At 31.4% G+C, this 12,210-nt stretch overlaps 2 protein-coding genes and 1 non-coding gene across 3 annotated transcripts; 2 read left to right on the top strand and 1 right to left on the bottom strand.

The window, feature by feature from the left end:
* Positions 1-93: 93 nt before the first annotated feature.
* Positions 94-7,665, bottom strand: LOC107072283 (homeobox protein rough). Its single transcript, XM_089176551.1, has 4 exons — positions 6,040-7,665; positions 5,653-5,929; positions 3,033-3,267; positions 94-1,563 (listed from the first exon to the last, which is right to left on the bottom strand). The coding sequence occupies exons 1-4, from the start codon at positions 6,253-6,255 to the stop codon at positions 1,341-1,343; spliced, it is 951 nt and encodes a 316-aa protein (XP_089032677.1). The 5' UTR covers positions 6,256-7,665; the 3' UTR covers positions 94-1,340.
* A 172-nt stretch (positions 7,666-7,837) lies between these two features.
* Positions 7,838-12,002, top strand: LOC107072273 (solute carrier family 49 member 4 homolog). Its single transcript, XM_089176550.1, has 9 exons — positions 7,838-9,205; positions 9,277-9,564; positions 9,637-9,727; positions 9,854-9,966; positions 10,254-10,508; positions 10,590-10,716; positions 11,168-11,273; positions 11,344-11,713; positions 11,800-12,002. The coding sequence occupies exons 1-9, from the start codon at positions 9,067-9,069 to the stop codon at positions 11,889-11,891; spliced, it is 1,581 nt and encodes a 526-aa protein (XP_089032676.1). The 5' UTR covers positions 7,838-9,066; the 3' UTR covers positions 11,892-12,002.
* Positions 10,979-11,051, top strand: TRNAR-UCU (transfer RNA arginine (anticodon UCU)). Its single transcript has one exon. It is a non-coding gene; the product is annotated as a tRNA-Arg (tRNA).
* Positions 12,003-12,210: the final 208 nt, after the last annotated feature.

Here is a 12,210-nt window from a genome sequence, read left to right as displayed (position 1 = left end):
ATTATAACATTTGCAAATTACCAATTTTTAATCTGTTTTATGGAATTAGTTTTTAATAATTGTACATATTACAATAGAAATAAATTAATAACAATTTATTTATTTATTTATTTTTATCATTTTTGTATATATTTTTTTTATTAACATCTTAGGAGAAAAAAAAGAATTAAGATGTTAATGTAAATACGAAATTTATTTTGTAAATAAATTGTATTATTTAATTTTTTTGTATAATTCGTATAAATCCATAAAACAGATTTTTTTTTTAATTATTATTTATTTTTAATCTCAACATTGGCTAATATTTTTTATTACGCATTAATTTAATGCGATTAATTTGATATAAAGGAAAAAAAAATAAATAAATAAAAATTATACATGTGGTGTCTCTTTCATGAGATTTTAAATAAAGTTTCTTTCAGTCTCTGCTCGTTGTATTAATTCATCGAAAACCTTTAAAGACATTGTGGTCTGTAAGCTATGCCTTGTACTACACCATAGAAAATAATTTATTTATTTCATTTATTTTTTAATACAATATATATCAAATCGATGATTTATACACGTTATAAATACAAATATATGTCGACGATAATTTACTTTTAGTACATAGGCATAGTCCTACGACAAAAATGTATTCCGATCCTTATTAATATCCTTCAGAAAAATGCGTACACCTATAATCGATCGATCATCGTTATCAACAAATTCATACATAAATTAATTTTAAAATAAATAATTAATTTATTCAAATTTTGTCTACATTCTCTCTTAAAGTCATTAATTAGTTTCAAATTGAATCGACCATTTTGTTCCTAGTTTTTCAGATACACGAAACCAATACAATTGCAGATTATACAATAAAAAGATAATAAAAATTAATGTTAATAAAAAAATATATGTACATTTAATTAACAATTATAAAATAGTAATAAGTTATGATTTAAACACACATATATACTTATATTTAAGAAAATTAATTAACGATTGGATTTAAAAACGAATGAATTAATAAGTATACCTATACTTGTTTTCTTTTTTCGAGGTTCGTATTCTTTGGTTTGTTGAATGATCGAGTTTATCGATTATTTAAATAAATGTACCTCGAAGATTATACATATTACGAATATTTCATACACGATAATAGAATTGATATAGTTATAAACGCGATTGATTATTGAATCATTGTTTAAATTGAATCTCGAGGATAATATAATAGATAAATCTGAATGAATCGTTTTATCGCGTTGTGTTTACCTCGTGCATAAATTGTTCCCCAACTATAGCAAGCCCCGTGTATATTAGACCTTTCTATACTAAACGAAGGATCGATCTTTTATTTAAATTGGTGATGTGACAGTAGAAGGATTATCAGACATTTCGCTTCCACTACTGCTGCTGCATTGAGGTTGGTCTATCGATGAACTTATGGCAGTAACGTGTGTGGATGCACATGAATGTCCTGCGGATGATCCAAAGGCGTCTTTATAAAGACACAGCCTGCAGAAATTACCGCTACCATAAATGGGCAAGTTAACGAAGCCACTGGAAACTGCGAAGTTTCTGAAAAAAACAAAAAACCAAAAAATACAACATTTCCAAATAAAAATATAAACAATTTCTTTCAACAATCTTCAGTTTATCGTTTAATTTTACTAAATGACGAATTGCGTGCACACCGTTGCGTGCTCACGTGCTCTTCATGATTACACATTTTTTAATATAGAACATTTATTTTATTGTTTCACTTTATTTTTCTAACAAATAAACAATTGAATTTGTCATTGATTAAAAATAATAAACGTGAAATGTTAATATCATCCTTAGTTTTAGAGAGAAAGATATAAGAAGGATTCGTGGGAGTGAATTCTTTGATAAAAATAGAGAGAAAAGCTCGGAATAGAGCCATGATGTGGCCATGGGAAAGATAAGATGCGCGAAATTCAATAACAATAGAGGAGAGCACGTCGGCCCTTCAAAGCATATGGTACTTCCCGCAGCGGCAACAGCTTCCACGGTATTTCGCTACGGTGCATCCAGCTAAATCATTATCTTGTCAGGGTTGATGTATTGCTCCTACGATATGGTCATTACCACGGTCATTAGCACAGCTGCACCGAAGCGCCAGACAAGATACTTAAACCATATGATTTTTATCGATATTTATTAAGATTTTACTTTACTCATTTGTTTTTATTTATTTTAACAATAACATTGAAATTTTCATCAAGTTTCGATCAGAAATTATTGTTCATTTATTTCTGTATAAAAATTTGATGAAAATATGATCGATTAAATGAGTATTTTCCTAATATTTTTCTTCCATTCTTTAAGAATACGATAAAAGGAAAATAAGAAAAATATCTTGAGAGGGGGAGTAAAGTATTTACAGAAGCATCTTTCTAGGGCCATTCTCTTAAAGACTTCGAAGAAAGGTTGTTCGGCACGCGAGCGTGTAATCTCCCCCTTCTGAAAAGAGGCTATTTAGTGGTGTATTCCATCCTATCAGAAATATCAGCCCGTTGATTCGTAGCTTTGAATCACAGTCAACCCTCTCAGCCTTCAACGAGAAGATTTTTCTCTCTTTCTTTTCTTCTGGGTATTATTCAGCCAATATGCACCTGATGCCATTACAGTACTCGATCAGATGGTTCTATTCGATAAGCCGAAGATAAACGCCTGGATAAACGCGTACGTACGGTTTATATACCAATAGATTTTCCAATCCACTTGGTTCGACGATTCGTACGTTTATTCGTTCGTTTATTCGTTCGTTTATTCGTTCAACACATCCGTTAGTTCCCACGTACCTTTGGCTACGACGAAGAAAAGGTAAAAGGACTCGAGTTATCCTAACTTTTGTCAATCCTCATTGAGATGAGGATACTTACGAGGAATCAACAGGAAGAAAGTGAACTTTACGCTCGAAGGAATTTTTTTTCAAACTCTATACGTAATATAATAACGAGTTGCACAATTTAGATATTTTTGGTCACCCCAAACTTGTATAGAATCAAATTTGTAATGCTTACCGATACTGTTGATCTAGTTGTGCCTTCTCAATTCTCTTGTCTTTAGCTCGACGATTTTGAAACCATATTTTGATCTGTGTTTCCGTCAATCTCAAAGACTCTGCCAGTTCGAATCTTCGACCTCTTGATATGTATTCACCTCTCCGATATTCTATTTCCAAACGCAAAGTTTGTTCCCCGCTAAATGTTGTCCTCTGTCTTCTTGGTCGGCCTTCTTTTCTTCTACGACGTGCAACTGTATTTTGCATATCAAAATAATTTCTTTTATTAGCATTTTTTATTTAGTATAAAGAGTTAGTATTAAATAGATATAAGATTTATCATGAAAGGTATAAATTCTATCTGGACAGGACAGTAGTAATCTGATGCCATAACCGCAATCCATATTGTAAAATAATTAGGATGTGAAGGATAAATGATACCGGAAGTCAGATGCTCGAGGCTTCGCGCAATCTGGTTCAGGATGGAAATAGGATCCTAATTGCTCCTTGAACCCTACTCGTGCATTGCATGGATGTTCGCACTTTAGAAGGATTGCTTACCAAGCGTTATCGTCAAAACTCGTCCATCTTGAAATATCGAACGCAATCTCAAAAAAAAAGGGGGCCTTTTTTCTTCACACAATTTATACAGTTTACAACATTTTGTAAATTTAATAGTTTCCGATATATGTGTGTTAGTAATTAACAAAATACTGCAATTTAAAATTGGGTTGTATATTTTAAATACAACACTTGCATGTATATGTGTATAAATTATTATGTCTCTGTACGTAAATGCTTTTCACGGAGGAATAAATTTCACTTAATATAAATACGTCAACTAGAACGCGTTACATTATACCGCTAAGTTTACATTAATGAATATTACTGGAGAAACTGCAAGGAAGGAAGACCAAACGAAACGGATTTGACAATAACGATAATAACTTATCGCACCTCGATGAGTTCATTGTCATATGATTTATTTCTTCCTTTCTATTCTCGTTCCCTCTTTTCTTCTTTCTCTCATCTTCTGCTTTTTTTACTTTTACCTCTAAAACCCGCCTCATGATAAAAGTGCGCTGATGACAGCTATTATACGTATTTTTATATCACTTATTTTCAAAATGAAATGTTTAAATAGATTACAAATTATAGTTGAATAATTTACATATTTAAATTATAATAATTTTAAAATTAGCACACACGAGTAATGCAAAATGAGAAAAGTGTAAGTAATGTAATTAAAATGTATGCACTATTTAGGGATAATTATAACAATCCTAAAAATAATTAGATAAAATATTATTCGATAATATATTTAATTAATTCCGAATGACCAGGAATCTTTGGTGGCGCCTGCCGTGACAACGGCTTAAGACCACAGAGGCGGAATTGGTTTGAGGAAATATAGCAATGCATATTCTACATTGAGATTCGGCCAACTGCGTTCCGTAATCTCATCACAATATCGCCACGAGGTGGCGAAGCGGGATAAACCCTCCCCAATGTGTGCATGTATACGTGTGTATTTATTGTAACAACGACTCACAATGACGAAATCTCAGGCGAACAGTGAAATTTTTAAATCCATTTTCTTCTACCCTCTCTATCTTTCTTTCACATTTTTCTTTCTTCTTCTTCTTCTTCTTCTTGTTTTTTTTTTCATCCCTGTCTCTCACTTTCTACATATCTGTTAAATTTGTTATTAATTTTCATGTTCTAATTTGTCTCGTTGAAAGTTTCAGATGAGAGCTTTAATAATATCAAACGCCGAGGATATAATTATCAAAAAAAAATAAGCAATTAATTAAAATTCATGATTTTGTTGTAGGTAAAAATGTTCTTATCAAGGGGATTTATCTAAAATATAAAATATACTCTTCAAAGAAATGATTTCCAAATTCATCGAGAATTTATCCGATTGTACGTAGGCGAGTTCTCGATTTTCCCTTCTACGATTTTATTATAAAAGCATTGAGAACGCGATATACGAGAATATGGAGGTTTTGTTAACAAGTGAATACAACGTGCACTTCCAAAGGTCCGAGGATTCGAAGTTTCCACGGTAAGCCGAGGATGGACAGCCGTCTTTGCAGCAAACAGGAATACATGCACGTTTTGAATAAACGCATGTCGTCCCATCGGTATAAGCAGATTTGACGAAGTCGCGTTATGATGAAGACACCGCACGTCCGTTCTTCCTTCACCAACAACCATTCAAGTAAAATATCTTCGACAAAGACTCTTCTCCCATAGACATCTCATGAAAATCCCATGGACGACGGCTATCATTTCGATTCGTCTTTGATGCTTATCGAGTCTCCATTTCCTATTTCTTCCCAACGATTACCCCCCTCTCGAACTAGTTACAATTGTACGATTCGATCATACGACGAATGTTTATCGTCAATTTCAATGAAACATTCAACATTTATATGTGTTGATTAACTCTTTATTGTTAGGTGACATTTTTTTGATCGTTGATTAATTGTTAGTTTTTATTTGGCGGTAAACATTTGTAGTGTCACTCATACTTGTTATCGTTGAAATTTATATTCGTAAGATTTAAATCAAGAGATTTTTTTGTTCATACTATAACACAACTATTATATATATATATAAAACAAAATACTTACGGAAGGCAGAGAATCCTTGTAAATGATGATCCGTCGCCGGATGATTCGTTAAGCCATGAAGATGCGGCGGAAGTACAGAAGGATGTGCGAGTTGCGTCAGGTGCAACGTGTGATTAGGGGCACCAGGAAAAAATGTGTGAGATAAAAAGGGAATTCCTAAAGTTGGCAATCGAGAATCCTTTTCGGATACTCTTGCATCCTCTTGTGGTATTCTCAATCTTTCAGGATCTTGCGTTTGATTTTCTTCTCTCGCTATCGTTTCCGTCACGTTATTTTCCTGATACACACACAGACACACACACAAATGCAAAGATATTTTTAAAGACTATTTGTTTTATATTAAATTAAACACTCTGTATATTCAAAATAAAAAAAAAAAGGACTTACTTGTGTAGTATCGCCATGAGGTGTAGAACGCAAAGTTTCCGTACCAGAATTGGCGTTTTTTTCGCAAACGTTCCCTCTCGTTGAAGATTCCAAATTTGTCCTTGATTTTGATGAATCTTCCACTTCGTCGTTCACTTTTTTCGTCGATTCTAAATGACCATAGATACGAGCAAAGAACCGTCGAGGGGATGACGGCCTTCCTGTTTTCGTCGACATTTAATTCACTGACAATAACAACGCGTTTTTCTTCAATAATTCCAAAATTATTTCTAAGAAATATCTGTCCAATTTTTCTTTTTAATTTCTAATAAGATTTGATTTGTTTTCTCTATCTTTTCACAAAAATTGCACGTTCCATAACATTCCTTTTACTCCACAAAACCATTCTTCTCTCAACACTTATATTCAATTCTGACACCATAAACGAATCCTTTTCCCGTATAAAAAGAACTATTTCCAAAGCAATTAAATCAACTTTTCTCCTTCTTTCTCTTGTTAAAAACAATTGTATTCTTTTAAATATTTGCTCGCTAATAAAATAATAAAAATGAAACAACAAGTCAAGGTAGATAAACAATAATTAAATATGTTAAATTCAAAAAACTGCACGACTTAAAAAGTGTATAACTTATGTAAAGATGATTCGATATGAAATAACGCGCGCATCTGAATCACCTTGGTTGCACGTCCATTCTCTCACCTCGTGGTGGGTATCTCGATAGCAGAAGGGACTGTTCGTTGGTAACATTATTCTCCCTACTCTACTACGGGACTACCCCACCATCGATGTTCCAATCCCCATCCATTCCCGGCCTCCTTCTAATCCCCGTTGTCGTTCCTTGCACCGCCCATTCGCTACGAAACGCTCTCGTATAGGTAATATATCTATATATATACCTTCTATCTACCTGTATACATTGTATATATATATTTAAATGCTCACAACGCGCGATCTATAGTATTAGAAGATTTTAACTGAAATTTTGAAGAGTAGACACTTCAATTTTATTAATCTGTATTTGAAAATATACAAAAAAACATTTTGCTAGTTCGTTTAATAATTATTTCAAATATGTTTAATATTGTAATGTATTACGTTAGTTCTGAATAATTAAATAATAACAATTTATCGTCTAATAAAAAAATATGTAATAATTTAAACATTATATAGAATATGATTAGTTAAAATAGATATTTTATCGACCTTCCGAAGGCTACATGAGCATAACGTAACAGATTATTTGTAATAAATAACATTTCCTTATATGGAAAGTCATATAAACAACATTTGATAGAAGAACCTTTACAGAGGATTCCGTGTCAATTTAACGAGGGATTTCGAAGAGGATGGTACATAGATCATATACTCGGTGTTTTTAAATAACAATACACGTTACTTTTGATTATTTAATAATTATTTTAATATTCTAATACACTCTACTTCTACTACAGCATAATTTAACCCTCGTAGTCATCACCTGTGCAGGTACGATCAAATAATTACATTAGAATAAAAAAAAAATGGTATAATCAGAACGTTCCAATCTTTTATTTTATTTATTATTCAATAAAACTAATATTTAATAGGAAACTCAAATAAAAATGTCTTTTTAAGATAGAATATTGTAAAACTCGTCCAACCCCTTAAGATTTTCGTCATTAGTATCGAGCCCTCGATGGGGTGGATTTTGATTGGTGAGAAGAAAATTGAAAAATTCATCTTACCACCATTTCACCATCGATAAAAGGATGCTTGATTTGTAATTTCTTAACATCTTCGAAGAAGATTTCTTTTATTTCTACAGATGCAGCTTTAGTAATATCTCGAAAGTATTTACGGTCAACTGCACAACGAACAATTCATTCGGCTGGGATTCTTTTCTCGTTCATTGATCGAGGGGATTGGTGGTTTCTTGTTAACGATATACATGCCCTTTTATTTTGTTTTTTTCTTCTTCCAGACGGTTCTTTATTCAAAAGACGAAGTATAATATATTCATCATGGAATCGTCGATATTTCGTAAGATGATATATGAAAATTGTCTCGTTAAAAGTTGAACAGAAAAAAGGAAGAAGGATCGTTGCGATTCATCAAAGAAATATATACATAAAAAAAAGGTATCTCTTAGTATTCTATCGTTTAATTAAACAATAATACTAAATTCATATTTAATTACAGTAATTAAATGATTAAATGATTAAATGAATTATTATACTTGCAAAATTTGATATCGAACATTTTATCATCTATACGCATTAAATGAAAAAGTCATAATAATGTAAATTTGTATTACTTGTGTATTATATACATATAATGAAATGAATCATTTGATCAGCAATAGCATCGATGATAAGCAGATAAAGGAATACTATTCTCCTTGACAAGTATCGCTTTATCTCAAACGAAAATCAAGTTAAAACAGTGCAGAGAGAAGGATATTAATTGTGACGTCGATATGGATGCAATCGATATGAGAGGGGTAGTAATAATCGTAATACAATAACAATGGAATATGAACAATAGGTATCAGAGATCGTTGAGACGATATATAGGTATGTGTTCTTGGTTGTTACGATGTGCGCAGGTCTCTCGTTCAACGAATTCCCATTGGTTCTTCCCTAATTACATTGATTTCCAAAGTATTCCCGATTGGTCCATGAATGAGGTACCATAACGACGGGTTAACTAGCACAGGTAATTTCTCGAACAAAGGTGAAACAATCCGATCCAATTTATATTGGATACCATCTACAAATTTTTCTTTCTCCCTCTCTCTCTCTCTCTCTGCATTTTGCATTTATTTCATTAACAACATTGCATTGATGTTCTTCCGCATCGAATCATTTTCGATTTATCGAGCGTAAAACGTTGCTAGATCTGAACTTTGTTTATTTCAAAAGTATCCTCTTGTAACAGCATGCAGTACATTTTATTTTATGGAAAGAAGTATAATTGCAATATTCAAAAAGAACTATCAGGAATTTGTTCTTAAATGATAAAGAGAACAGTCAATTTAACTATGAACAATGAACCGATTACAAGAAACGCAAAGTTCACCATGCAAGGATACAATGAAAGATTGTTCAAAAAGCAAATTGACCAAAATTTATCCTAAAAGTACTGGTAATTTAAAAGTACCACAGAGCTCACATTTCCGAAAAGATCGTAAGTCAAGTTTCAACATTATTTTTCTAAATTATTTCATTACAAAATGGATGTATATTTTTGGTTTTTAGAAGCTCAATCTTTCGATCATGAATACGTGGAGAAAGATCTTAACGAAGTATCGAATCTGATCAATCAGAATTCTAAAGTACCGAAGGAACGATGGATCGCATTGGCTTTATTTTGTATACTAAGTTCCAGTCAGTGTTGCATATGGAATACTTGGGGTCCTATAACAATACCAACAATGATAGCTTTTTCCAATTGGCAAAAATATCACATTGCTCTTTTATCCGATTGGGGTTGCATAACGTATCTCACATTTTGTCTTCCTTGTTGTTGGTTTTTGTATAAAAAAGGTACACATTTATCTAAATTAATAAGAACAATTAAACATTATTACTTGAATATTAATTTCACTATAATATTAGGTTTGGTAGCACCCATAAGAATGGCAGCGATCCTTTCAGCATTAGCAGCTTTCATCAGATGTTTTTCGTGCAATGAAACGATCTTCACTATGTAGGTACGCCGATAAAAAGCAAATTTGATCAAATATATATATATATATATATATATCTTCAATGTAAAATGATGTAATATTTTCTATGGGGAATATATATATATAGATCTGTTATATCTATTCAGAACGGCACATTTAGCGGCCATCTTAAATGGTCTGTCTGGGGTAATAATCGGTCCAGCTACAGCCCTGGTATCTGCTGTTTGGTTCCCACGTGGAGAACGCACCACCGCAACCGGTGATAATCTCTTTAATATAATTAATATCGTAGTTTGTCCATTGTTCTATCTCGAAACGATAAAACGAGATATATGGGATCTAATTTCAAGCGAAACGATGGACTTACACATTTTAGTTTAACCAAAGAGAAAGTCATTATTTATTAATACGTATTTAGATATCGTTAATTGAATTTAACGTTTTCATAGGCCTGATCGATCGATCAACTAAATCATCGATAAACTAAATTTAATTCTTATTCGGCTTAATATAAACATTTAATAAAATAATAATGACATTTTTCAGGTATATCTTCCGCTAGTAATCAATTTGGCATGGCCGTATCTTATTTGATAGGACCAGCTGTTGTTGATACAACGATTTCGGCTAATAAAACAATATTAAACAGAAAAGCTAATAAAAATGTAGAAATTTATTCTCGTAAAAATAATTATTATATTCGTTCAGCTAAACGAGATATATTTCATCCAAAATCATCTTCAAATAATAATCGTATTCAAACGATTCTTCGTGTACAAATCATGTCGTTGATGAGAATCGGTAATGCATTTCGATTAATAAACTTTATTATTTTTTCCAATTAATATAATATCAATTATTAGTTTTTATTTTGTTTTGCAGAATTCGTGATTCAATCCCTTATCGTTGTTGGAATCATAGCATTTTTTCCAAACCATCCTAATGCCATTGATGCCACAGACACCTCTTCTCATTTAAGCTTGATCGATTCACTCTTATTTCTTCTCAAGTAATTGAATATCATTCTAATTTATTTTACATATGATTTTACTATTAATAATGTTTTATTTAAAAGATAGAAAACTTTTTTTTTGCAAAATTCGAGCTTAGTAAAGCTTCGTACATACGTCAAGTCATTAATTTTATTGTAAACATGATTAGGATTAATTATTGCAATGGAAGAAATCAACAATTATATTATATAAATTGTTAAATCAAATGCAAATTTGAAAGGCTCATTCTTATAATTTTTTAATGCAAGTTGATATCAAGTCCCTTTGGCGCAGAGGATAGCGCGTTGGACTTCTAATCCAAAGGTCGTGGGTTCGATCCCCACAAGGGATGATTATTTTTTTTCTTTTCAGAAAAACTTTATTTTTTTTGTCATTATAATAATGTAAACATTGAAATTTAAATAATAATAATTAAAATAATCTTGTTTATTTCTTTTTTTACATAAGAAAGAAGAATATGTGGCAATTATGTTTAGCAGCTGCACTTAGTCAAGGTGTTACCGGACCATGGCTCAGTATGATCACTTTAACATTTGATTCTATGGTTACACAAGTAAGTTTATTTATTTATTATAATTTTTTCATGAAAATACATATGCATGTAGTTTTATTTGAATATACAGGAGGAAGCTGATAAACTTGCTTTCTGGACTATAATTTTTGGCAGCGTTATTAGCTTGGTGGCTTCAAGAGTGGCCGATATTTTTCAAAATCATCTCAGAATCGGTCTTTTTGTATTACTAATGATATCCGTGACAATGTTTCTCTGGGTTTTATTGCTCGAAAATCAAATCTTAATATTTCGTAAGGAAGAACTTTATGCTGCTGTGATATTTGGAGTATCGGCCAGCTGGTCCACTCCAGCCTTATTCCTTGAACTTGCTTCTGAAATCGCATTTCCTGTTTCGGAAGCCATCGTAGGAGGATATATGATATTTCTAGCTAACTTGATAGGAACTTTATTTTATTTTTCTTATTTTATACCTGGAATTGGTAAGCGAGATTTAATTATATTAAATACTGATGAAGAAGTAAATGAATCTAGATTTAAATTAATCTCAATTCTTTTTTCAATACAGGTGATCGATGGTCTACCTATTGTGTTTTTGTAAATTTAGCAATATCAACTATTCTCATATTTTATTTAAAAGAAGAATATAATCGTACATAATTAAAGTAAGTTAAATGAAAGAAAATATTTTTAAAATAATGTTATTAATTTATATTTTATATTAGGTTTAGCAAGAATTACAGAAATGTTTGTAGTAATCAAGAATAAATACAGATTCGGATATTCATATATATTTAGTTTTGAGATAAAGATAATGTCATGTTTGTGATATTTTATTAAATTTTACATTTAAAAATTTGTCTTTTTAAATTAAATTCATTTATCGACTCTAGATGGCAGTATGATAGAATGGTATATCTTCGGTCGGTAGCAGTCGGTAATTAAATTCATTTATCGACTCTAGATGGCAGTAAGATAG

Source organism: Polistes dominula, unplaced genomic scaffold, assembly GCF_049000335.1.
Source record: "Polistes dominula isolate Pdom_NZ unplaced genomic scaffold, Pdom_raw_medaka contig_25, whole genome shotgun sequence".
NCBI lineage: Eukaryota > Metazoa > Arthropoda > Insecta > Hymenoptera > Vespidae > Polistes > Polistes dominula.
This window is presented reverse-complemented; position numbering and strand designations above follow the sequence as displayed.

Bases quoted from the DNA above. Each gene is read 5' to 3' on its own strand.
- LOC107072283 (XM_089176551.1), bottom strand. From the start codon at position 6,255: ATGTCGACGAAAACAGGAAGGCCGTCATCCCCTCGACGGTTCTTTGCT. The intron at 5,930-6,039 runs GTAAGTCCTTTT...TGTGTGTATCAG, and splicing joins CTCATGGCGATACTACACAA to GAAAATAACGTGACGGAAAC. The intron at 3,268-5,652 runs GTAAGTATTTTG...TGCAAAATACAG, and splicing joins ACAAGGATTCTCTGCCTTCC to TTGCACGTCGTAGAAGAAAA.
- LOC107072273 (XM_089176550.1), top strand. From the start codon at position 9,067: ATGAACCGATTACAAGAAACGCAAAGTTCACCATGCAAGGATACAATG. The intron at 9,728-9,853 runs GTAGGTACGCCG...ATATCTATTCAG, and splicing joins AATGAAACGATCTTCACTAT to AACGGCACATTTAGCGGCCA. The intron at 11,274-11,343 runs GTAAGTTTATTT...TTGAATATACAG, and splicing joins TTGATTCTATGGTTACACAA to GAGGAAGCTGATAAACTTGC.